This window comes from Aethalodelphis obliquidens, unplaced genomic scaffold (genome assembly GCF_003676395.1).
Source record: "Aethalodelphis obliquidens isolate GAN/ISIS:26980383/991018 unplaced genomic scaffold, ASM367639v1 scaffold6, whole genome shotgun sequence".
Classification (NCBI taxonomy): domain Eukaryota; kingdom Metazoa; phylum Chordata; class Mammalia; order Artiodactyla; family Delphinidae; genus Aethalodelphis; species Aethalodelphis obliquidens.
In genome coordinates this window covers 55,716,979-55,744,139 of record NW_020837950.1, presented here as the reverse complement: position 1 = coordinate 55,744,139, position 27,161 = coordinate 55,716,979, and the positions used below count along the sequence as shown (strand labels likewise).

The 27,161-nt window shown below is 41.2% G+C and overlaps 1 protein-coding gene across 1 annotated transcript in view; it reads left to right on the top strand.

Moving 5' to 3' along the window:
- NDNF (neuron derived neurotrophic factor) overlaps positions 1 to 26,958 on the top strand; it is a 37,657-nt gene extending 10,699 nt beyond the window's left edge. The window contains exons 2-4 of the mRNA XM_027103619.1: positions 17,167 to 17,355; positions 23,176 to 23,300; positions 24,971 to 26,958. Coding sequence (XP_026959420.1) covers positions 17,168 to 17,355; positions 23,176 to 23,300; positions 24,971 to 26,364 — 1,707 coding nt within the window. The 5' untranslated portion in view covers position 17,167 and the 3' untranslated portion in view covers positions 26,365 to 26,958. The remainder of the gene's footprint in view (positions 1 to 17,166; positions 17,356 to 23,175; positions 23,301 to 24,970) is intronic.
- Positions 26,959 to 27,161: the final 203 nt, after the last annotated feature.

Genomic DNA, 27,161 nt, shown 5'->3' with positions numbered 1-27,161 from the left:
ACATAAAAATTACATGACAGGGGGAGAATGGATAAGAATAAAGAACAAACCAAAAATTAAATTCAAGTTTTTGTAAAAATATTCAATCCTGAATTGATAGGAACCCAAGATGTGGGAATAGTCACCTGAGACACTGAGACAGGAGACAGGAGGGTGAGACAGAGAAAGACAGGAGAGAACCTCTAAATTACTAAATTGTCAGGAACCAGTGTCCTTGGAGAATATTACCTCATCTGTCCAAAGACATGGCTCTAAGTTTATAGTTTGTTTTTGGCCTTGGATTTTAAGGCCAAACAGTTTGAAAACTTTAACTTATTTCTTTTTACAAGAACAACATACTCGCATGCCCTCCTTTTTTCTGGAAATAAGAATAATCTAGGGTTAAACCATTTTGACTCTTTGAGGTCCCTGGTATATCTATCTCACTCATCTCTCTTTCAATTACGTTATCGTGCGTACAGTTATTTCTAAATCGCTGTTTTGATCTTGTCCTGGGCTTTGGCACCGGAGACCCCTTTAAATCCTCTTTGGTAGCAGACAAGCTCTAATGCTGTCATATCAAAACAACTGCCAGGGGAGAGGAAGGAGTAAAGCTTTAGGACCATCAGATATTTGGGAAAATATGGGATTGGGTCCATGGAACCACACCCCTTCCTAGTCTATGATATTTATTATTCTATGGTAATAATAAATAATTTCTTCTTGATAGCATTTATTTACTAGGACTGTATTTGCCAACTCCAGTATGTATCACTATATGAACAAATTAGAAACTTTGGAATAACTTTGAACCTTCTCACAATTTCCCAAATGGTAAATGGTCCACTTGTCCATTATTGGGCTTTAAGATGAACCTAGACATATTCCTCAAAGGCAATAAACCTGCCTGTCATTCTTTTTTTTAATTTAAAGGAGGTAGAGAAAAGAGAAAGCTGAGAAATTGTGTGGATATAATAATAGTTCTCAAGGTAAGAGGAAGAGAGGATGTGGACAACCTCTATTTCACCCATGCTTCTCCCTAAATAGATGTCTAAAATGTTAAACTTTGGTAATGAATGAAAATTAGAAATCAGAAAGTTCAAACAATGAAAATCTTGGAGATGAAAATCATAGTGCTGATCTTACCGGATTAATAGGATTGGAAGAGTCAGAGCTACTCAAAGTACCGTCCCTGAAATATCAGCACCTGCATCTCCAGGGAGCTTGTTCGAAAGGATGAGTCTCAGGGCCCACCCCAGACCTTTGGAATCAGAGTCTGCATTTTACCAGGGAGGCTGGGTGATTTGTGTGCATAATAAGGTTTCAGAAGCACTAGTCTGTACCACTCCTATTCTCTAATCAGAATGTATCCCAACCAAACATATTTTACGTGTTTACAGAAGACAGAGGCCCTCCTGAGTAATGCACTATGTTATTCTTACCAGGACATTCTTGTGTTCTTAAGGGCAAAAGAAATGCATCCTTATACGAAGTCCCTGCACTGCCTAGCACACACCATCTGTCTGTGGCAGCCACACCAGCAGATGTCTGTGATGTCCACCTCAAAAGATTAAAGATACTCTTCCCAACTTTTTAGGTTTCACACAGTAACTATTATAAATTTAGCGCCCATAAAATTGTCAAAAGCATCCGTAACTTATTTCCTATTTAGCTTGTATTATCTCTTGTGAAGCAGAAGCCATAAATCAGCAACAACAGTCAATTTTATTATTTTCATTTCCCTTTATTCGTTACACACTCATGAAACATCATGGGCATCTGCTAGGGGTTGGGTTCCGTGATCAGCATATCACTGTTGTAGAGAGAGAGCATGTGTCCTTGCCACCCTGGGGGGGGGTGTCAAGAATACGTACAGAGAATTCAAAATGGTTTGCAATAGAAGTGTGAGCGTGGAACATTTAGTGCACAACTAAATTTCTCTGTGGCTGTAGATGCTGGCGTCTTGAAGAATGAGTGGGATTTTGCCACCAGCGAGGGGGCAGTGGTATCCTGGCAAAGGAGGCGGCAGCTCCTCCGCGAGCTGGGCATGTGAGCAGAGTGCGGGGAAGTTGTAGGAAGTGAGTTTGTAGAGTGAGGAGGGGCCTAAAGGACCTCGCATGCATGCCCTTCATTCTGTACTTCATGGGAAGCCTCTGACTTTTTGTTTTAAGCAGAAGAGTGAAACAGATTCCATTTAGAAAGGGGACAGTACAGTGCTGTGCGGCACGATTGAGCAAAGATGCAGGAAATGAGTGTGAGAACAGTCAGGGGAGATGCAGTAAGTGGACAATTTGAGGCATCGGCCGTTTGGTTAGAGGAGAGAGAGCAACTTTGAGAGAAGATGCAGCAGGGAGATCGTCAGGACTTGATGGGTCACGGGACGCGGGGATCAAAATATCAGATAACGTTGAGGTTCTAGTTTAGCTGCTGGCAGGACCGGGCTGCTGAGGTAATACTGATGTGCACTGATGTCAAGGGAACCCTTCAGCAGCCTCACCAGGAGCTGCTGTGCCTTTTCAGACGACAAACATGGAAACCAAGGCTCAGAGCAGTTCCGCTTACTTCATCTGCCCACAGTGGCAGTGGTACCCAGGGGTTCCGACAGAGGAAGGAACCCAGATTCAGATTCGAGCCTGACTCCTGAGTCTGGCTTGGCGAGGGCAGCCTTGAGCCACTCCACACCGTTGAGGGTTAGGTGCCTGGGAAAGGAAGGAAGATGGGTCTGGAGCTAGCAGTCAGCCTTGAGGGTTTGGCCGATAACCGCGCCCAACTGCCTTGCCCAGTTCAGAACATTTAGGGATTTGTCTGATGGGAGACATTTCTGATTACCTTCCTCTTCCTATAAACTTCTTGAAAACAGTATAATTAAGCAAATATTTATTTAGTGCCTATTTTATGCAAGAACTAAAAAAGTCTATGCAGGGGATATAAAGAGTAAAAAAGTAATCTTGGTCTACGGGGCACTTTCTTGAGTAAATTCATGTTATGTAAGCCTCGTGAAGAGCTTTTTTTTAGGGACAAGAAAAAATATAAAAATAGCTATAATTCAAGTGAGATAAAGTACAGAAGAATCAAAGTCTCTGGTTTCGCCAGAGGACTGTGATTCTGCCTTATCCGCCTCTGATGTCCCCAGGGAACTTACAATAGGCACTTAATAAACACTAGCTCATTGACTGACTGACGGTGTACAGAGAGAGCTCAGATAACAGACCATCTAAGTAAACACCACCCTGCTGCAATCCTATTAAGAATCTCCCTGGGGAAAGTCAGGCAGCATCCTTCCTCCATCAGAACACCTCCTGCTTTTTAAACTGCGCCTTCGCCCTTCAGTTTAATGGCTTTATCAGATAAATCCTTATTTTACTGAGTCCCAATCTCCTTCCCTATAATGCCGTGCCAACCACTGAGACTAGCTGGGCCAGCCAGAGGGCTTCAATCCCTCTTTTATCTGCTAAGGGGCCTTAACAATATTTGGCATCACCCTTCCTAGCACACCCTGGGTTTAACATTGGCCAGTTGTCCCCCACCTGAGGTGATCGTCACGGGCCTCAGTGCCTGTCTTCTGGTCCCCAAGGCTTGCCCGTGTGGAGGCAAAGCCTCTTGGGTGCTGAGGGTTGAAGTTAATGCACAGGTGAGGCAGATTCCCGGATGTGAAGCCCAGGAGACGAAATAGGTCGTTCCCCTCTGTCTTCCTCAGTTTCCTCATCTGTAAAAGATCCCTTCTAGTCCCAACGTTCTGTGTCTCGCCATGGCTTATTTTCTCCATTCAAGTCCCTGCTGAAATGTCACTTCCTCAGAGAGGTCCTCCCTGACCACTCAGCCTAGAATCGCTCTGTCCCCCCAGCTTGCCCCTCTCTGTGGCTCCCCTCCAGCCTCGTCACCAGTTTCATTTTCGTCATGGTGCTACTGCTCTCTGGAATCAGTATGTGTAGTTATTTACTTATTCATCATCTCTCTCTTACCCGCCGAAGTGTAAGCTTTGCAAGCATGAGAACCTCATGCACACATCTTGTTCACTACTGTATGTCTAGATATCAAGCGGTGCCTGGTACAGAGTAAGTGCCCCAAACTGTTTGTTGGATCAGCCAGTGAGATCTGCATTTCCATCATGCTTGCTGTCCTAAAAAAACTTTCTGTTCTCATTGCCTTGTGGATGAGTACCGCTTTTTATTACATCACTAGAAGCTCTGTTATAAAACATTTCTTTGATCAAAACTTATGGAAGATGCAGCCCATGTGTTCAGCAGACATAGCTGGCAGAACTACCAAAGCAAGTTTTTTTTTTTTTTAATTTATTTATTTTATTTATTTATATTTGGCTATGTTGGGTCTTTGTTGCTGCGCGTGGGCTTTCTCTAGTTGCGGCGAGCAGGGGCTACTCTTTGTTGCGGTGCACGGGCTTCTCATTGCGGTGGCTTCTCTTGTTGCGGAGCACAGGCTCTAGGTGGGCGGGATTCAGTAGTTGTGGCACATGGGCTCAGTAGTTGTGGCTCGTGGGCTCTAGAGTGCAGGCTCAGTAGTTGTGGCACACAGGCTTAGTTGCTCCGCAGCATGTGGGATCTTTCCGGACCAGGGCTCTAACCCGTGTCCCCTGCACTGGCAGGCGGATTCTTAACCACTGTGCCACCAGAGAAGCCCCCAAAGCAAGTTTTAAAACCAGGTTTGTCCTGAGAACAGGACTATCTTTGAACTTGAATAATTTAAATACCTGATTTTGTTAGTAGAGTAAATAGAACTAAAAAAGCCTTTTAGATTTTGAAGTTCCTTGGAGAAGGTAGTACGTCTGCCCTGAGATAGATGGAAAGGACATAAATAGTCAGGGTTGTTGCTGATGGATGAGTGACGAGATTGATCACTTTTTAGAATCTTTTGTTCCTGCTACAGTATTTTGCTTTTGTCTTTTAGTTTTATCCTTGCTGTCACTAACACACAAAACCAGTAATGGTCTCATTTCAGAAGATGTAGTGATTATTCAGTTTGGCCCATCGGTCAATCAATATTTAGTGAACACTTAATTTGCGTATTACAAAATATCTGAAATGATTGCTAATTTTTCTCCCTTAGACTCTTATCTTTCAGAGCCTGGCGTCTGTCCTAATGACCCTGCCGAGGTCACATCTTTGTTTCTCTGCTGCTTTTTCTTGCCTGTTGGTGAGCTCACGGCCTGCCTCTCCCTTGCCCACGCCTGTGTCGTCAGCCTCCTTGTCATATTATCCCTCTGTCTTGGGATTCCTCTCGTGGTGCTGCTTGCCAGAAAAGTGCCTGGGAGCCTCTGCTACGTGACATTTGGCAGGTGTGGGTTCATCAGAAAGTTCATAAGTTTTATCTAGCCTGTCCATTGGGACATAGTCTGATCATATATGCCAAATGGCATTGGTTTCTTGTCAAATTTTCTTCATAACTTCTGTATCTGTCTCTCTTCGTTTCCTGTGCACTTACCACAAACAACCCCTTACCAGAAATTTTGACAAAATAGTTGACCTCATGCATCCTTTCCTTTGAAGCAACTACTGGTGTGTGTGTGTGTGTGTGTGTGTTGCCTTTCCCCAGTATGTCTCACCACCTTCCCTGTATCCAGCGGATCCCATTTCCCACCCTGACAACTGAACTCCTGCTACTTCCCACCTTGTCCTGCGCTCCTTTATGTTTGTCATAACACGAAGAGAACACCTTCCTCTTTTCTCCTCTTTTCTAATACTTTATCCAGTATAAGAATTAGCTTTCAAAAACTGCATCAAGATGGCCAGCAACTCAAAAATTATTTGATGCCAGCTGGAAATTCTGCTTGACTCATCTCATTTCCCTCTGTTTTCTTCCATCTCTTCATTACTTAGGTTTTGTCATTTTATTGTACCTGTGTTACTATAATCAAGGTGTTATCTTCGATTCCTCTCTTTTCCTCACTTCTTACCTCCAACTCACCTGCACATTTTGGTGGCCCTGCCTGTAAAACATATTCCCAATCTCTTCACTACTGTCCATCTCTGCCACGAGGTTTAAGCCATCAGCATGTCTACCGTGGATAACTGTAGTAGCCTTGCCTTCATCTGATCTTTCTGCTTTTACAGAGATGAGCTTGGTTTTTGCTTTGACAATGACCCCTTCCTTAAAACCCATTTTCTACACAGTAGACAGAGTTACACCGAAAAACCATGGACCAGATCACGGTCCTGGCCCGCTTAAAGGGCTTTCCATCACACTCAGGATAGAATCCTAACTCCTTCATATGGTCTGCACGGCTGTGTGTGATCTGCCCTTTGACCTCCACTCTCCCCTTCACCCACTCTGTTCCACACTGATAACCTTTCCTCTCCATAGTGCCCCAGGCCTACTGCCAACTTAGGGCCTTCGCACCTGCTGTTTCTCTGCAGGAATGCTCTTTTCCCTGCCATTTGTTTCACTGCTTCCTTTCCTTCATATCTCAGAGTAAATGTCATTTTCTCCAAGAAATCTTCTCTAAATATACCATCTAGAGTGGCCCTCACCACACTATCTTTCACACAGGCTTCTTTTAATTCTCTGCATAGCAATGACTACCAGCCAATAGTGCTTTCTGACCTATGCATCTGTGTCTTGCTATCACCCCCATGAGAACATGGATTCATGAGACCATCCCTGGCCCCAGAAGAGGGCCTTGCGTGTAGCAAGGACTCATTACATATATGTTAAGTAATAAAATAGTGAATGAGTGATATGGACATGATTGGACTCTGGTGTCTGGGTCGTGTAACTTTTATGAGTAGATTATAAATTCCTAGGATATTTCTTTTGAGCCCTTATGTCACCCAGTTCAGTTTAGAATATGGAGTCGGTGCTTGGAAAATTCTTATTCTCTTGATTTTTAGCTCTTTTGACCATATTTAGTTTTTGGTATCCTAAGAAATCTATGGAGTATCTTACTGAAAAGTTCCCTTCTTGAATAAAATAACTGTAAAAATATCAAATCTATAATTCATATACTATAGTCCCAACCTCCAGGAGGTCTACAACAACTCACCTCCAGTGTTTTAATGATTATTTCCAAGAAAGTAGAATTGGGTTTACTTGCCAGTAGAATTTCACATTAATATTCTTCTGTAGTGTTACCATGGCTGTGGAAACCCTTTCTCAAGGTTAACCTACAACAGTAACCATTCAATACATGAAATGGATGGACATGTTTCCGTAAAGGTAGGTTGATTTTTCTTTACTTCTGTCCTTAACCTGTTATTTCTCATCTTAGAATTAGATACAGAGGAACCCAAGTTGCATTGTGTCCTTGAGGAACTTAGTTTCTGCCCTATGCTCAGCTTTTGTGAGAAACAGGCTGAACTAACCCTAGACTCAGGGGCTCACAGCTACAGGGTACCCTGGAGAACACCTGGGCCAACAAGCCATCAACATGAATAGCTCTCCTGCCTGCAGTGGAAGTGTCTTGACTCTCGGTCTGTGATTTTTCCACTGAAACATGCATCTTGACCTTGGGGGTGGCGGGAGGCTCTGTGTGGAAAAGAAGAGTGATCTTCGAAAAAGTAGCTTGTCTTGATGAAATATTTGTCCTTGCCTCTGCGGTCTTTCTCTGTGATCTTAGGGACATGATGTGAAATTTTAAGGACCCTCTTCAGAATGCAGTTCCCTGCTGATCTCTCTTTACCTCTACCTAAGAATATTTTCTTCCTTACTTCTTACTAGACCATAAACACCTCAAGAGGAGAGTATGTCTTGTGTTAACTGGCACACCGTTCTGTGTCCAGCACGTGGAGGGGGCTCAGATGACATTTGTTTACTGATGCAGTTCTACTTCTCTGCCTCAACTCCCTGACCTCTCCACCTCCATCTCCCTTCCCCAAATCTAGTTCATTCTTCTCCCTTCATCCTACTTCCACTCTGATTCCCATTCTGTCCTCACCAGCTCTCGGTGACTCTTCACTCCAACCCTGTTAAGCACTTATTATCTCAACTACCCTTTTCCTCTTGGTATGCGTTAGCTCACACTGGAGGGCACTTTTATGCATGATTAATGTCCGCTTGACTCGATGGTAGAGAGTGGGACGGTATGGATGTGTATTCAATATTGTTGTACTCTCAGTGTATTTTTGGCGTGTTTTACACAGCAGGGACTCTGCTGACCATGACGATTCACTTTTGAGGCTGACATGTGCTGCTGTTAGATGCTGCTGGTACATTGCCACGTTCCATCTTAGCTACGTTTCTGTTGAGGATGGCGTGTGTCGTTTCTTAACTGCTTTGGAGAACATTGCACAGGAAGTCATTTCCATTTTGTTGCAGATCAACAGGAAATAAGGCTTAGTTGCCAAACTAAAGAAAGAAAAGCAAGCGAGCATATTCCTCCTCCCTTAGGGGCTTTCATTATTCCAGGAATCATTAGCTTCTCCCAAGACAGTGGAAATGAGCCCAGGTATCTCAATTGCACCTACAGAGGAAATTTGGAGAGGAGGAGGATATTCAGTATCTTGTTCCAGCTTTATTTTGCATTATCTTCTAAATTGCTTTTGAATTTATCATATCTTCGAATCACCTAACTAACAGATGCATTTTAGGAGATCTGCTCCTTCCTTTAGTAAAATGAGTGTGGCTTCCTGAATCAAAGACTACTCTCTATCTCTAGTACATTTATTTTGGCCATTTCTATTGTTCATGATTCTTTCCATTGGCATTAATTATGGTAGGAATACAGGGTCACTTCCTTTCAAACCTTATCCTCTTTCAAGCTGTTCTTATTATGTAGGCTTGGCCATCTTTTAAAATTAGAGTGCCCTAGCCTTGGCCCTGCTGTGAACTGCACACCATGAGGATCAGAGGGAAGGAGATGACAGAATGGAAACTGTATTCAGATCTTTGGCATGTTTTAATTTTACATTGCTTTTTCATACTAATTTAATTTCCTTCCAGAATGAAAGTTGGCAATCATTTAGAGAAGTGGTAGAGGAGGTTGGAATCATTGCAGCTGAAATGCCTGTGAAGGTCCCTAATCCATAGATTATTGACATAATGAACTCTAAAACCCTTAATAATCATTCCACTCTGTAATGACAGCCTGCATATAGAGAGCTTTAGCCTATGTGTTCTGTGCCCAAGGCTGGCTCTGCTCTGTTGGGCTATAGGCGTTAGAAATATTGCAGCTCACCCAGCACGGGCAGGAAACCACTCCTTAGCGCAGACCAGAAGCCCTTGACTTCTACCTGCTTCTTTCACCCTTTTCAAATATGGAAACATACCAAACCACAGAATGCTCTATTTCCCTCAAATTTGCAACCGTAGTAGAGGCTATTTGTATATTTATAGGAACAACCAACTAATTTCAGTTAACATTTTCATTGTTTGCAAAAGACGGCAGAACAAAACGACTTCTGGGAATTCAGCTTTTTTCATTTTTTTCTGCCTTGAGGGAATCTGTAGGTCCAGGCTGGACATTCTACTGCGTCAAGTGCACAGACAGACCCCCCGCCCCCCCCCCGACCCCGCCACCTCTCCTTGCTCACAGATCACATCCCGGCAGGCACGGGGGCCATCCCCCCCGACCAAGGCTACGTTTTTTTTTTTTTCTTTACAGCTAGATCAGATGCTTCAGATTTATTATCAGATGTGGCATGGATGATTCAAACAAAAACAAATGCCCTTGAGTTTAAAAATAGAAGTTAAAAGGCTAAATATTTGCACTTAAAAAGGAAAAGAAAATAACAGAAATCTCTGCGGCAGACCATTCCTTGAAATTATCCTCACTAAATTATAATCATGCACTTTCCACTCTCTGTAATTAAACATTAGATTTTATTTATTCCAGATGCATTTGTCTCAAGTAAATTCAGAACGCCCCATCCTTCTTTTTGGTCATTGTAAGTTCATTTCATGTTTGTGGCCTACACGTGATTGGGCGCATTGGATAGTTTTTAAGTGCATTTTAATGACTCTATGAATTTTCTTTTTAATTGTATGCTATGTGTGGCCTGTTTATCCTGATGAATCTGATCTTATTAAGTTTTATACCATGTAATGTCTATAGGAGCTCGATGACATTTTTTACAAATACGTTCACATGTTCTACAAGGAATTTGCAGAATCTTGGTGGTTGGTGGTAAAGGGATGGAGGAATTTGCTTTGATCATATAACTCACAGGTAGGTAGAGCTGCCGGCTGCTGTTCTGAGAAATCTACAGAACTGAGAAAGGTTGCAATGCCTTAATTTATATGATATCTTCTATTCACAGAGCCTTGGAAGTTCCATGAAAACCTTAAAGAACTTTTTATGTACCAGCCTTGCAAATTTCTTAGATTAGTGAAATGATGTAACTAAACAGCAGTCTATAAATATTAAACGCAAGCATTTTAATGGTTTGAAATATTCACTACTCTTAAGACAAGATTCTCAATTAGGATTTGTGGTTAAATTCATTGAATACCTATTTCAAAGTAAAAAAAAATTAACCAGATTTATTTACTTACTCTCATTGTTTACACAGTTTCAAATAATAAATTTTTTTTTTCTTGCGATACGCGGGCCTCTCACTGTTGTGGCCTCTCCCGCTGCGGAGCACAGACTCCGGTCGCGCAGGCCCAGCGGCCATGGTTCACGGGCCCAGCCGCTCCGCGGCATGTGGGATCCTCCCGGACCGCGGCACGAACCCGTGTTCCCTGCATCGGCAGGTGGACTCTCAACCACTGCGCCACCAGGGAAGCCCTCAAATAATAAATTTTTATTTTCACTAAGTGAATCAGTGGATTAACCAAGATGATAAGTTGACTATGTAACTGAAGATAAGTTTTGCAAAATGACGGTAGTAGAGCTGCTGCTGACTCCCTGGGGAAAGTTTTATTTGCTTTTAGGCCTATTGTGGTTTTTTTGTGGTGATAGAGGTCATCCTGGGTGGTTAGTTGGTACACTGATAAATTATTCCAGGCCCCTTTAATTTTTTTTCTTGCATACCATTTGACCATTTTACAATTCTCAAGCATTTCCACAGGTTTGTGGGAAAAGGTTGTGCCAGGTCAGTTTGACTGTTTAAAAGCCACGTAGAATAAAATCTGGGGCTTCCCTAGTGGCACAGTGGCTAAGAATCCACCTGCCAATGCAGGGGACACGGATTCGAGCCCTGGTCCGGGAAGATCCCACGTGCTGCTGAGCAACTAAGCCCGCGAGCCACAACTACTGAGCCCAAGTGCCACAGCTACTGAAGCCCGCGCACCTAGAGCCCGTGCTCCACAACAAGAGAAGCCACCCCAATGAGAAGCCCGTGCACCACAATGAAGAGTAGCCCCTGCTCGCCGCAACTAGAGAAAGCCCACGGCGTAGCAACAAAGACCCAACGCAGCCAAAAATAAAAATAAATTAAACAAATAAATTTTTAAAAAAAAGGTCATGTTAATGCTGAAAATAAAGTCTTAGAATTATTTATGTGTTTTCAGTTACCCATTAGCTGCTCTACTCCCTACCCATTCTGGGACAATACAAATGCTTTATATCTCTACGTTGGCATTTTGTTTAAAACTGATCTTCAGTTCACACACTGCGGTCCACGCTCTGCGTTCTCTCTGTGGGGTAGGGCAGCAGAGAGCCCAGCAGGGAAGGAGGCAAATGGGAGAAGCAGCTCCAGTCATCACAGCCCTCAAACATTCAAAAGCAGCCCCTCTCCACCCTTCTAGAGCTGTAGTGTTCACTCGCTCGCCAGAGAGGGGGCAGCAAATATAAAAATAAAATTGCATATTTAAAAGGTTCTTTTAGAACCATTGCTCATGTACCTTTACTCTAACATCAACTAATTGGATTCATATAGTGTATCTAAATAGCTTGAATTTAGATATCTGTGTGTGTGTGTGTGTGTGTGTGTGTATAGTCTAAACTAATAATAGTTTAGTTTATTAGTTAAACTAATAAACTTTAATAATATTTGAAGTTATTTACTTTTCAGTGCCCAAACCTGTCTCTACCTTTCCAGGTATAGAATACATTGTTAATCTCATTGGACAATTATATTTCAAAACAATTTCTCCTTTTAATCCAGGACACATTGGCATTCCAAAGGATAAAAGTACCTCATATCTCCAATAATCTGGATTCCCAATAATCTAGATTAAAGTTTGAGGTATATCAAATCATTAGGTCATTTTTGTTTTCTCACTTCAGTTTTGGTAGGATAGGAAGGAATGTTCGAATATGGGGAAGGCCTCTGACAATATGAACAATCTCAGAGTTTTAGATTAGCATCTATGAACATGATTCACCAGAACTTTTCAATCGAAACAAAGTCAATCTTCTCAGTAATAGGATAACACCACCTAGTTTTTCTGGGCTGAAAATCATTGTGCAACCAAGTTGATTGATCTGCCTAGTAAAATAAAAATATTTGGAACTATCCTAGCAACTTTCTACTGCTGTTGGAACTAGACCCTTGACTGTAGAAAGATAGCAAGATTTCTTGCTGTGCAGACACATTTCCTAGATTATCCACAAGATGTCCATGACAGAAGTAATAATGCTGAATGAGAAATTCTAAGAAACGTTATTTACTTTAAACTTTAAACCTAGATAAGCTCTAGATACCTAGAAGTAACAAAAAGAAATGAGAGGAAAAGTTATGCCATTAGAGGGCACTTTTGTAATCTTAGAAGAAAAGTCTGTTCTTATAGACTGGATTACCCAAGGCTTATTCTTAAGCAGAATGTATTTTCAGTTGTTTATTTAAAAGTGACTAATTCTTAAGCTGAATGTCTAAGAGAGAACATTTTTTTTGGTAGGGAAAAAAATCTGTAAAATTCCATCCTTTAAACAATACTTACATAAAGCTTTAAATTTGAATAAGTGAATATAAATTGTGAAAACATGCACAATATGTCTGCATAATCGTTTTTTGATTAGCTATATTCAATGCTTCTTTTAAGTACACCTTGTTAAAAAAATGCTGCCTGTAACCTGATCAAATTGAACAAATTATTAGGTTTCCCTAAAAACGGAGTATGTTTTTCCCCAGCAATACATGGATGTTATTAGATAACATTTTGAAAACAATAATCCTACAGAATATAAAGTCCTGTGTTTGGGGAGTCATACTAATTTTTTCCAGTTTCATTGAAAAATAATTGACATACATCACTGTGTAAGTTTAAGGCATACATCCTGGTGGTTTGATTTACATACATTGTGAGATGGTTACCACAATAAGTTCAGTTAACACCCATCTTCTCCTGTAGATACAATAAAAAGAAAAGGGATCATACTCATTTTAAACACTTTTCTGAAAAGTATCTGTTTTGCCCATAGTTGATGTGGCAATTTAAATAGCTAAAATTGTTTCAGAAACAGAAAGTGTGACCTGATAGAACTTTAGCTGAGGATATACGATTTTTTTTTTTAAAAGAAAGCAAAAGATAGTTTAGTCTATTCCCTATTGGTGATTATCTAAATAAAAATGTCTACCTGAGCCAGTGTGAAGTCAATAAGCCAGTAAAATAATTTAACAAGTAAAATCTTAGTGTCAATAACTGTGAAGAGTATGAGATTTTACCCTCCTTGCAAGCTAACAAGCTAGCCTGCCGTAGTTTCATGGATGCTAGATGGCATGAGACTCCTGGGTCGGCGACAAAGTACTTTATTACGCAGCAATAGCAGAAGCCACAGATCCACAGCAGCAGCATTTTCTCCCACTGCCTGACCCCCCAATTCTCGTAGGATGATTGAAAGAGGGCCTGATGGCATCAGCCCATATAGTGGCGTTTATTATAAGAGAGCAGCCCTGAGCTTAGGGAACCCAGATTTTTATAATGGGTAACAATCATGCCTGCTCTTTGCTCCAGAAGCTTTATCTTCCAAGGCTGTTTACTATACAAACATCCTTGAAAGATAATCTGGAACAAAGGCAGTCAGTTCTTCTGCTCCCCACATATACACAACCAAGCACAGAAACCCATGGAGTATTGGCTTTTTAACACTTACTCTGCATAATCCTATCATCTGAAGTTGTTCCCTTTACTGAATATTACATGGCTAAGTAGCTGACGTGGGGGAATATATAATAATCATATTTACCACACCCCTGATAGTTTATATTTCTCATATCATATTGTATTCACTATGTGTTCTTATGTGTCCAAGCCTCAGTTTGATCATTTTTGAGATGAGATGAGATAAATAATAGGGCCTACATCATAGGCTTGTTGCTGGCATTCATGAGATAATAGACATGAAGCACTTAGAAGAGTGCCTGGCATGCAGCACATACACAACAAATTTATTAATATTGTTATTAACTCAAAATTCATCTCTTCTTATTAGCTGATTTAATAAAGAGAAAGTTCCTCCCACAGGCAGCTGAGGATGCTGGGAAAATTCCCACCAGTCATAACATGCTAGCTGTCTAACTCTGGGGCTGACCTAAATATCCCAAATACCCAGGGGCATTGGGCAGCTTGTCCTGTTCAGCTGTGCAGTGGTACTGTGCAATTGACAGCTTTGCGGGCAAATATGGGGCTCATGGGAGAAGGCTGCCCTTGAGTGGTTCTAGGGCAAATACGCCCAAGTATCTCACACTCAAGTGCTGCCATGGCATGTTTGCTCTAAGTTCCTAATAAGTATGGAAAGCCAAATTCTAACCCTTTCTAAAGAGACATATTTTATTATCTGGCCCCTTCTGCTCTCAGGAGGCAAACTTTCAGAGATGCTACTACAAAGTAAACTGAATGTGTTTTATTATGCTGAAATAATAAGTATTTCTTTATAGGGGCGGTATATCAAATTCTATTCAGATTTTCCGTTTCTGTTGGCTGCAGGATGAAGGGCATCAGAGGAGAGGGACTGAGGGTCGTGAGTGGTGGTCCCATTCGGTCTACTCCACCATGTCCCTATTTGTTTTGAATAGGTTCACTGAGCTTTGATTTTTGATCCCCCCAGCCATCTTTTGTAGATATAACCTTTGTTTGCTTTTAGTAACTCCCATGACCTCTCGTTTACATCCCCGGCTTTCCTTGGGTTCCACCTTGACAATCACCTGGATATCTGAGGGACAGGTTATTTAATGAAACTCAAGGAGGCCTGTTCTTATTCCTAAACTGCTAGCTATTTGGGAAGAGGATTTCAGTGTTCAGTCTCAGAATCATCATTTGTTTTCAGAGTTTAGAGATCATCCATCCAAACCCTTCATAAAATTGAGGTCCAGAATTTTAAGTGAATTGCCTAAGATTACACTTCTAGTTAGCAGCTGAAACTAAAAAGTCAAGTTTCTTAGCTCTCAGTCAAACTCTCATTCAATGGCAATACAATTGAGAAATAGGATGGGAAATAAATGTTTGGGCTCTGCAGTCAGATTCACTTGGGTTTATATCCTTTCTCTGCTTATGTTAAAGGAGGTTTATACTTATATAAGAATAGCACCTACTTCACAAGGTTATTGTGAATATAAATGCAACTTCGCACCGTGTTTTGCACATAGTAACTCCTAATTACTGCGGATATTTATATGGAAAATTGCAGAGCACATGGCAGAAAGCAAATTTTGAAAAAGTAAGTTAAAGGAACTTTCTGAGCAAGCTCACTGGGAAAAATTACTTCTCAAACTCTCATAGAAGAAAGAAAAGCTTATTCCCTTCAAAAAAATATTTTCAGTTGTATGAATCTATTTTTGGTAGCACTCAAAGAAAACTTAAAGTCAAGTGATGGTTTAAGTAGAGGTGACCGCATAGCTATAGCAATGACTATTTAGAAATAAAACTGGCATTCTCTTCATTTCAAATTATTGCAAATATTTGCATTTGACTTTCTCACTATTTAAAGTACTTCAATGTAAAAACACTATATTTCCCTAATGCTTGAATTCCCTGATGTATGTTGTCAAAGAGATAAGGGAAAACAACTCCTTACCTAGTTTTTTCTGTGAGGAAAACAGGCACCAAATCCTCAAAGGAAGCAAAGCCTTTCATTAGCACTTGAGGTGAAAAGAACTCGCCTACCTGCGTCTTCCTGTTGGGAAAGGGAAACATGTAGAAGATGGTGTCCTTGAAACAATCCCTAAAGCAAGGTGCCCTAGAGAATGATCCATGATTGCTTATAGGATTTTTAATTTTATTTTTATTTTTTTGCGGTACGCGGGCCTCTCACTGTTGTGGCCTCTCCCGTTGCGGAGCACAGGCTCCGGACGCACAGGCTCAGAGGCCATGGCTCACGGGCCCAGCCGCTGCGCGACGTGTGGGATCCTCCCGGACCGGGGTACGAACCCGTGTCCCCTGCATCGGCAGGCGGACTCTCAACCACTGCGCCACCAGGGAAGCCCTGCTTATAGGATTTTTTATGAAAGTCAGTGATAAATGTCAAAGTGTAACTCAATGAAAACTGGAGCAGCAAATATATAACTCTGCTGGAGGTTAAGACAAATGACCTAAGTATAGAACTTTCCAATGGTCTTTTTTTTTTTTTTTTGGCTGCGCCACAGGGCATGTGGGATTTTAGCTCCCCGACCAGGGATGGAACCCTCTCCCCCTGCATTGGAAGCGTGGAGTCTTAACCACCGGACCACCAGGGAAGTCCCCAGTGGTCTTTCTTGATTTGAAGTGGGAATCCAAGCCCACTTTTTAATATGGTAAAAGTTTATATATAAGTGTTGTGTTGAAGAGTCTGGTAAATCTGTAATATTAGACACTGGCAAATAACTCACCTTGGGATTATAGACAAATTGCTTATCCTATAAGAAAGTTAAACTTTATAATCTCTTAAAATCTCTGATTTATGAAAATCTGATTTGCAGAATAATTCTATATATGATCCTTAATCAAATTTTAAGGACGAAGAAAAGTAACTGTGTAGTGGTAATTTTCAGGCTCTCAGTGGGTCTCTGAGACTTATGTTATGGTTTAAGCTTTGAGACATTTGTATGGAGATGTCTACAATGACCATATTGGCTTCTGCCATAATGAAGGGGGAACTTTTCTCCCTGAATACCCAAGGAAGTCAATGCACCAAGAGTCCTTTTGTTTCAAAATCTTTTTAATATCTGAAATTCTGGTGAATTCATTGTCAACTTGTTGAAATACTTTGAAAAAAAAAGAACTGGAAAGTCGCCTTAAAGCTCATGTGCATGTATCCAAAATACATAATACAGCTCTTTCTGTCAAAACCAAATAGTGTGAACCCTTCAGAAAGTTCGCAACTTGCCCAAGTGTTTTGCCTGTAAAATTAATGTAAGCAATTCTTTTTTGTTGCCCCAGGATGGTGCCTCTCCACTGGTGTATGCTGTGGCTGCTGTTACCACTCAGCTCCAGGACCCAGAAGTTACCCACTCGAGATGAGGAACTCTTTCAGATGCAAATTCGGGACAAGGCATTTTTTCATGATTCGTCAGTAATTCCAGATGGAGCTGAAATTAGCAGTTATCTCTTTAGAGACACACCTAAAAGGTATTCTCCCTGCAGGACTTCCTTTATCAATAAGCTCAGAACGGGTGTCTCTGAAAAAGAAAGTGACCTTTTAGACTTAGTTTAGGTAATTTGCAGTCAACCTCTGGATAGCATTGCCTATTTTTCTCTAAGTAAGAAAATAAAACGGCAGTGCAACGTCTAGCCATTAGACGTCTCTTTGATTCTCGCTGATTGTGATCTTTTGGGTGGAGAGAGAAGTCCTTGCGTGTCTAACGTTTTGGAATGGTCATTTTCTTTTCTTCAGGATGGTAGGAAATTTCTAAGAATGACTCTACAGGATGAATGCAATTAATTGAACACATATGATTCTTCAAGGGTTTGCATTGGCTTGTAAGGATAGTATTTCTTTGATCAATATGATTGGTTCTGAAAGCATCAAACCAAACAGAGATAAAAACTGGCCCCTCGGGCTTCCCTGGTGGCGCAGTGGTTGAGAGTCCGCCTGCCGATGCAGGGGACATGGGTTCGTGCCCCGGTCCGGGGAAGATCCCACATGCCGTGGAGCGGCTGGGCCCATGAGCCATGGCCGCTGAGCCTGTGCTCCGCAACGGGAGAGGCCACAACAGTGAGAGGCCCGTGTACCGCAAAAAAAAAAAAAAAAAAAAAACTGGCCCCTCACTTATCTTCACTCCAACATCAACATATTGAACTCACATAATGCTTCTAAGTATTTTGACCTTTAAAACTTACATATATCAACATATATCAATCAATCAATCAATCAATCATATAAACTAATTATATTTAAAGTTACTTACTTTGCAGTACCCAAACTCCTCTTTATCATATTTCAAAAACAGTTTCTCCTTTTAACCTAGGGCACCTTGGCATTCCAAAGGATAAAACTATGTCATGTCATCAATAATCCATTTTCCAAAGATTGAGGTGTATCAAATTATTGTCGTCTTTCTCTTGTCACTTCAGTTTGTTTTTTTTTTTTTTCTTGGTACGCGGGCCTCACTGTTGTGGCCTCTCCCGTTGTGGAGCACAGGCTCCGGACGCGCAGGCTCAGCGGCCATGGCTCACGGGCCTAGCCACTCCGCGGCATGTGGGATCTTCCAGGACCGGGGCACAGAACCCGTGTCCCCTGCATCGGCAGGTGGACTCTCAACCACAGCGCCACCAGGGAAGCCCCGTCACTTCAGTTTTAATTGACAATAAGAATGGAACGTGGTGCTCCTCTTCCACTGAATGGCACAGACATGTTACCATCCGGTCAGTCTGTGTGAGAGTAGATAATCAGTTTTCATATTTTGACTGGTGTGACCTATTGTTTGGGTATCATTTCAGCACCATCTGAATGAAATTATTTGTTTGAATGGAAGTAATAGATTAGGAACTGATTTGTCAGTAATATATAAAATAATTATGACTCTTTCAATGACATTCCTAAGACTGAAGGCACAAAATGCAAGGATGATTATACTAAAGGAACTTGATGTCTTAGTATTTACAGAGACTTAGTCTGTGAAAAGAAGGAAGGGTAGAGGAGGCAGTTTTAATGATTCAAATTAGTCTTAAATATCAGCTGAATTCATGCCGAACCATTTTGCTTGTCATATTCTTTTGTCTCTTGAAACTTTTGAGTGAATCCAAATTTTTCTTTAAAAAATTACTTTGATTTCCCAAATGTACTTGTGCACTGCTTTGCAGTGTTCTTTAAAGCACAGCATTCCTCATTATGTAATCATTTCACTTAATCAAATAAATGGTTTATCTTTGATCTTCCAGTCTCTTAAAAACTAAAGTTTTGGTTCTAAGCGCTGTCTTAAAATTACATTTTTTTTTTCTTTGAAGCAACATGTTTTTATTATAAGACATTTCAAAACAACACATGCTCCTTTCCTCCTTCTATTTTTATTTCTTTCATTTGTTCATTCTTTTGGGTTTTTTCCCCCCTGCACAAATCATGATTGGAGACTTTGATATCTACATTTGGATGCAATGTTAACAATAGTTAAAGAGTTGTGGCCACAGTCATTTCTAGGGGTAAAATATGTGATGGGAGAACCCATATAGACATTGTTGATATTACAACTAAAGATGAAATTCCAGATAAAGTTTGGAAGCAGAGAATAGCAAAAGAAAACAAATTCATTAATTATGCTTATGTTTATACATAGATTCCAAAGTCTAAATGGTTCACGGTGTTTATCCCTCAACTCTGGCCTTATAATTTGGAGCATATTTGTCACATTTCTGTCTTCCTCACTAGCCAGTAAATACCTGGTGCTCATAGATCGTGCCCTATCATCTCTGATTGCAGCTCCGTTCCATGAGTGCACTGTGCATGGTAGACAATAAATGTTTGTCAAATTGTTAAAGTTTATTCAGATTGTCTTTTATCCCTAATCATAAGTGCTTCCATATGAAAATGTTGACTTAGAGGGACTCTCTGATGTTTCATATGTAAAATGATTACCCTGTGGAATGCAAGCATTGTTTTCTCTGTTATTGGTTGCTTATGGCCTGTATTAAAGTTACTAAGACACAGTTGCATACTTTTGGAAATAAACTACTTTCTTGATTGAAATGAGAACAGAAGATAATAGATGAACGTGCACATTGATTTCAGCACTGGTTAGCTCGGCTACCCACATAAAAACCAAAAACAAACAAAACTAAAAAGTTTTGAATACTTTTAAAATTACACAATGCTAAATAAATTATTTTGTCTTACCTAATTCTTTGTAATGTTCATAGGTTCAGTCATGTTTATGTGGTTAATATCACCTATGCAACCTGGCCAAAGGAACAAAATTCTACTCTCCAAAAGTTGACTGAATTTGAAAATTAAACCATCTGACACCTCTCTTTAGGGATGCTTAAGTCCATAAACCTTCCATATAGTAAAGAGTACAATCATCTAGTTATTTTGTTTGGATGATTGCCTAAGTTTACTATATTCCGAACAAGCTTTTTTTGCTTTTATAGGGTCTTCCCTTTATTTGTCCTTCCACAGCCCTATTTCCACCCTCCAGCTCCTAATTCATCTTGGAATAATGAAGGGGGGAAAGCACATATATTTCCATTCAGATTCAGTATCTTCAGGTAGAAACAGACTAAGTGTAGGTATCCTAAGGCTAGAATAAGGTAGGTGTTATGATTCTTGGGTTCTGTTTATTCATTTAGTAATGCATTCATTAAGAAGACTTTATCAAGTACTTTCTACCTGCAGAAATCTGTGCTAAATGCTGAGAATAAAATGACATGGAGAATGAACCCTAAGTGGGCCTTTGTTGGGAAAATGACATTAATCGAATAATAATATAAATATATAGTAACAAATTGCAATAGGTGCCCAAAGTGAAAAGTATAGGACACTCAGAGCATGGGAGAGAACCTGAGCCAGAACAGTTAGAGAAGGCATCCCTGAAGAAGTGACATTTAAATATTAGTAAGGGCATGTACATCAACTATATTTCAATTAAAAAATTATTTATTTACAAATATTAATAAGGACTAAGGGGTGTATTTCAGGCAGAGCAAACAACATCCCAATGGCTCAAAGAAGCCCTACGTGGTTCGAGCACAGAAAGCAGAAGGGATGATGACATGACAGTGAGGTAGGCGGAGGCCCCACTGCTGGGGAAGTTGTAGACTCTCTGAACAAGTAAAGACTTTTTTCCCCAAAAGTGAAAAGCTAAACTTATTCATTAATCCAACAAATATTTATTAATAATTATTTTAGTCTCTAAGTCTTCATCAATGAACTAAATGCCCTGCCCTCTTGTAGCTTTCATTCTAGTTGGGGGAGGTGGGAAAATAAAAAAACAAACAAAGGTATATCTAATACATCAGGCAGTGATAAGTGCTTTGAAGAAAAATGAAGAGGAGTAGAACAGCTTCACGGGTAGGAAGGTGATGTCTTACATAAGGGGTCAGAGTCGGTCTATGGCGAGATGGTGACCGACTCTAGAGAAGAGAGTTGATGCAGTGACTGAGCACGTAAGGTCAACAGCTGGAGGATGAGCATCTCAGATGGAGAAACAGCAAGTTCAGAGGCCCTGAGGCAAGAGTGTGCCGTAGTCATTCCACAGAGAGCAAGGAGCTGAGTAAAGAAGGGAGAGAATAGAGGAGACGAGTTTAGAGATTTGGTTGGGGACGCAAATCATTGCAAGTTCTGAATGAGACAAGAAGCTCCTGGAGGGTTTGCAGCGAGTGTGTTCAGAATTAGGTGTACATGGATATCTCCTCCTGGAAGGAGGTAAATAAACTAAGGGGGTCAAAGTGGAAACAAGGCCAGTCAGAAGGCTATTGCAATGCTCAGACAAGAAAAAATGGTGGCTTGATCTGGTGGTAACAGGGAAAGTGGAACAAAGGGATGGACTCTGGGTATATTTTAAAGATGAAGCCAAAAAAAAAAAAAAATGACTGCTGATTCAGTGTATGTGGAGTGGAAGAGTAAGAAAAAGTCAAGAATGCCTCTAAAACGTTTGTCCTGAGCAACTGGAAGGTTAGGGCTGTCATTTACTGAGTAGAGACAGACTGCAGAAGTTGGTTTGATGAGAGAATGAGAAGTTTGGATTAGACATCTTAAGTTTGAAACTTTCAGTAGTCTCTAAAGGAAGATGGTGAGAAGATAGTTGTCTCTAAAATTTAGCTAAGAGTTCAGGCTGACAATTTACATGTGAGAATCATTAAAATAGAAGAGCTTAAAGCTGTGAGCCTGGGTGAGATCACACAGGGAATGAGCACGGGTAGAAAAGAGTGTCCTAGCACAGGCCCTTGGTTCACCCCATGGGTTAGAGTTCGGGGAGGTGAGAAGAACTGCAGAGGAGGCTGATGGAGCAGCTGGCCACGGTGGTCAGTTTGGAGAGGGTGTTGGGGTAGATATAGAGAGAATCGAGAGGCAAAGAGGTACCCAGGAGGTGCAATCTCTAGGAGGTGAAACTTGCTTATTTTTTGCCGTGAAACCAGTGAGGAAACCACTGTTTCCTCCCTTGCAAGATTATGGGCTTTGAAAGATAAATGGAATCATCTAAATTATTCAGAGTAAGAATATATAGCATTGTTATACATAGGCAATATTTTTATTCTACTTAAAAGTTCTTTTGAGACATCATTTAAAAAATCTAAGGGGAAAGCATAGAGGAGAATGTTTTGTTCTTTTAAAATGTTTTCAAATCACTAGGTTATTAATTCAACAGAAAATCTTAGTGACAGAGAAATGTGCCTTTCCACTGACTGACACAGTTATCTTTACCTTTTAAAAATATTTCTCAAATGGTCATTAGATACCTGTCTCCAAAAGGAGATGGAATAGTAAAACTGTGAACAAAAGTCAAGACTGTGAAAGCCTGAATACAGTGTTACTTTGCCAGAGACCAACATGCATTTTAGAAGGACACTGCTGTGAAAATGATCTCTTGGAATGGTTGGCGCTTTAGAGTGCCCTTGGGGTAACTTATAAATTTATCGCCAAATTTATGGAAAATGCAGTACCTGTAGGGCAACGTACCTGGAAATTCCTCTTGGTTGTGACTTACTTTGTACTGGTGTTAAATAACACCCCCAAACTGGTAAGTTTTGATTCTTAACTCGAGTAACACCCAAACTCCACATTTTGGTTCAATGTCTTTCAATTATTTCAGACTGTGTCGATGGTAAATCTGGTCGCAGAACCTTGGGCTATTGGACTTCCACGGTTACTGCTGAAAATATCATGATTTATGTCAGATAGCCAGTTTGATTTTCTGTTAAGTGAATACAAATTAAACCAAGCGATTTTTCCCACTAATCTTGGTTGTAAGTGTTAGGATGAATTACCTCGGTCTGAAGTGGTCCACTTTCACCCAGGTATTTCTTTGTGGTTGAAGAAGACAACACGCCATTGTCAGTCACAGTGACTCCCTGCGATGCGCCCTTAGCGTGGACGCTGAGCCTCCAGGAGCTGCCAGAGGAGGCGAGCGGGGAAGGCTCAGGTAAGCGGCGCGGCAGACCTGACCCCGGACCTCTGGATGGATAGCTGAAAGGCTTATGAGACAGACAGCCTTCTCTTAGTAAGAAAAACCAGCACGGATGCATGGGGGAAGCTGGAGATTTGGGGCTGGAGATGAGGGAAACGGAGGATGACATCAGATGGCGGTGATTTGGTGAAATAAAAGGTTGAGAGAGACAGGTGTGTGGGCTGAAGGAGTGAGGAAAGGCAAGGGGTGAGCATCGGCTTCCCTGGCTGTGGTTTGCAGTCTTGCCTAACCACTGGACTCACCACTGGGGGCTGTATATGCTACTGATGCCTGCATCCTACCTCCGAGGTTGTGATTTAATTGCCCTGGGGTGGGGTCTGGACATTGGGATGGTAAAAGTTCCCTTCCAGGTGAATCTAATATGCACCCAAGGATAAGAGCCTCTGATCTCTGGGGAGTAAAGGGTCGCCACAAAGAGAGAACAAAAGGGCATCGAGCACCACGGAAAGTCCAGGATGAGAAGAAAGTCAGGAGGAATAGGTCAGGCATCTGAAGAAGATGCAGATGGTGGGAAACAAATGACAGATACAAAGAAATGAGTAGAGTCTGTATGAGGCCCTGGGTTGACGCTGCTTCCCTTTAAGGGGCAAAGGCATCCTAGCTTGAAATGAAGGCTTGAGACTGGTGCCATGACAGGATGGTAGCCAGCTAGATACGTACAGTGATGTGGGAACACTGTAATTAGGAAAATATTGAAAGGGCGTATGGGGAGTGGCGAGATTGAGATAGAATGAGTAGTCACATGATGATTGTGTTAATTGCGTGGTTTAGGGATATGGAATTCTACATACCTCACTCTCAACCTGCAGTGATCAGCTGGAAAAGATCCATTCCCACTCTGGCTACACGGTCCTTCTCTGGGTCTTCTAACACCGATATCTGTGTGACATCTGATATGAATAGTAACAAAAAATGGAAAACGTTATTTTAGTTTCAGTACTTTCCCTGTATTCCTCCTGAGCGCGTGTTCTACACGTTGAAAATTAGGTCCTCTTACTGGTGCTTTATAGTCTATATTTTAATGAGGTTGTCCAGTCCTACTAACAAAAGTGAAATTAGTGAAATGGCTAGCCATCCAAGTGCAAACTGACAGAACCCTTCTGGTAAAAGCAGATTGACAGTAGGGATTAGTCTCTAAGAGGTTTGCAGTCTTTGACCTAAAAATTCTACCAGCTGGAATCTATCCTGAAGAAATAATGTAAAATCAGAAAAGCCTTATATATATAAAAGCATTATTATAATGGTCAAAAATTAACCAACAGTTTCATTTTTATGATATAATATTAAGTGAGAAAAATGGAGGTTTCTCTAGGTACATATATGCATGATAATAAATGTTATAAAGTTGCAGAGAAAAATAAGAGAAAATAATAACAACTGCATAAACATGTGTAGAAGGAAGACTGATAGAAATAGACCAAACTGTTAATAAAGGACTATATGGATTTGTATTAATGGATGATTTTTTTTATCTTGTTCTCTATCTCCCAGTTTTCTACTGGGAACATGTATTCTTTTTATAATGGAGAAAAACTAAATTAAATTGTCTTAAGAACACAATTTAAGGTTGGCAAGCCACAGCACATGCCCTGACGTGTAGGCTGTGCTTCTCTTGTGTCTTTTAGGTGATCCAGAGCCTCTGGCTCAGCAGAAGCAGCAGATCATTAATGAGGAAGGCGCAGAGTTATTCTCCTACAAAGGCAACGACGTGGAATATTTCATATCTTCTAGTTCTCCATCTGGTTTATATCAGTTGGAGCTTCTTTCAACAGAGAAAGACACACATTTCAAGGTATATGCCACCACAACTCCAGAGTCTGACCAGCCCTACCCTGAATTACCTTATGACCCAAGAGTCGACGTTACCTCCCTGGGATGCACCACGGTCACTTTGGCTTGGAAACCGAGCCCCACGGCCTCTTTGCTGAAACAACCCATTCAGTACTGTGTGGTCATCAACAAAGAGCACAATTTCAAAAGTCTCTGCGCAGTGGAAGCGAAGTTGAGTGCGGACGACGCTTTCATGATGGCACCAAAGCCCGGTCTGGACTTCAGCCCTTTTGACTTTGCCCACTTCGGATTTGCTTCGGATAATTCAGGTAAAGAGCACAGCTTCCTGACAAAGCCGTCTCCAAAACTGGGGAGGCACGCCTACTCGAGGCCCAAGGTTGACATTCAGAAAATCTGCATAGGAAACAAGAACATCTTCACTGTCTCGGATCTGAAACCCGATACGCAGTACTACTTTGACGTCTTCGTGGCCAACAGCAACAGCAATATGAGCACTGCTTACGTGGGCACCTTTGCCAGGACCAAGGAAGAAGCAAAACAGAAGACAGTTGAGCTGAAAGATGGGAAAGTTACGGATGTGTTCGTTAAAAGGAAGGGGGCAAAGTTTCTACGGTTTGCTCCAGTCTCGTCTCACCAAAAAGTCACCTTATTTATTCACTCTTGTCTGGACGCTGTCCAAATCCAAGTGAGAAGAGATGGGAAACTTCTTCTGTCTCAGAACGTGGAAGGCATTCGACAGTTTCAGCTGAGAGGAAAACCTAAAGCCAAATATCTCATTCGACTGAAAGGAAACAAGAAGGGAGCATCTATGTTGAAAATACTAGCTACCACCAGGCCCAGTAAGCAGTCATTTCCCTCTCTTCCTGAAGACACGCGCATCAAAGCCTTCGACAAGCTGCGTACCTGTTCTTCAGCCACCGTGGCTTGGCTAGGCACCCAGGAAAGGAACAAGTTTTGCATCTACAAAAAGGAAGTGGATGATAATTACAGTGAAGACCAGAAGAAAAGAGAGCAAAACCAATGCCTTGGACCAGATACAAGGAAGAAATCAGAGAAGGTCCTCTGTAAATATTTCCACAGTCAAAACCTGCACAAAGCAGTGACCACAGAAACAATCAAAGGTCTTCAGCCTGGAAAATCTTACCTGCTGGATGTTTATGTCACAGGACACGGGGGGCACTCTGTGAAGTATCAGAGTAAAGTTGTAAAAACCAGGAAGTTCTGTTAGTTACCTTGTATAGAGATATATCACTTAGAACTCCAGGAGACATTAAATCACTTTAAGTATAAACTGACTACTCCCACAGCTGAGAGAAGTTGTGACCTGTACTTGTACTACGGAAGAAGGGATATCAACTGGTGTATATTGATGTTTATATAAGTAATTGTTGGAGGAGACTTGGTCTAGTGTGCCCCAATGGTACCTAGTGTGTATCTGATGTCCACTGATGTCAAAGAGAAAGGACATCTTGAAGGAACTGCCATCCCTTGCTTTGACCTCTGCATGAACTGCTTCTAAATTATTTTATCACCTAAAAATTTTGAATATGCCATTCATTGCACACATCCACAAATGCAAATTATTCCTCTCAATAGATGCTAGAATATATATAAATTATTTTATAAAGTCTTGTTTTAAATGTCAGTGTGTCTATGATTGTAAACTATTAAATTCTTTTCCTGTTAAAGTAAGGATCTAATCTAAGTATATTAAGTGGACAGCCATTTAGTCAGTTCTATTGCTATTGTAAATTCTTCTTTTTTTTTTTTTCCGGTATGTGGGCCTCTCACTGTTGTGGCCTCTCCCGTTGCGGAGCACAGGTTCCGGACGCGCAGGCTCAACGGCCATGGCTCACGGGCCTAGCCGCTCCGCGGCATGTGGGATCTTCCCGGACCGGGGCACGAACCCGTGTCCCCTACATCGGCAGGCAGACTCTCAACCACTGCGCCACTAGGGAAGCCCTATTGTAAATTCTTATCTGTTGAGTAAAATGTTTAAATACTGTATGTATCTCATGTACAAAG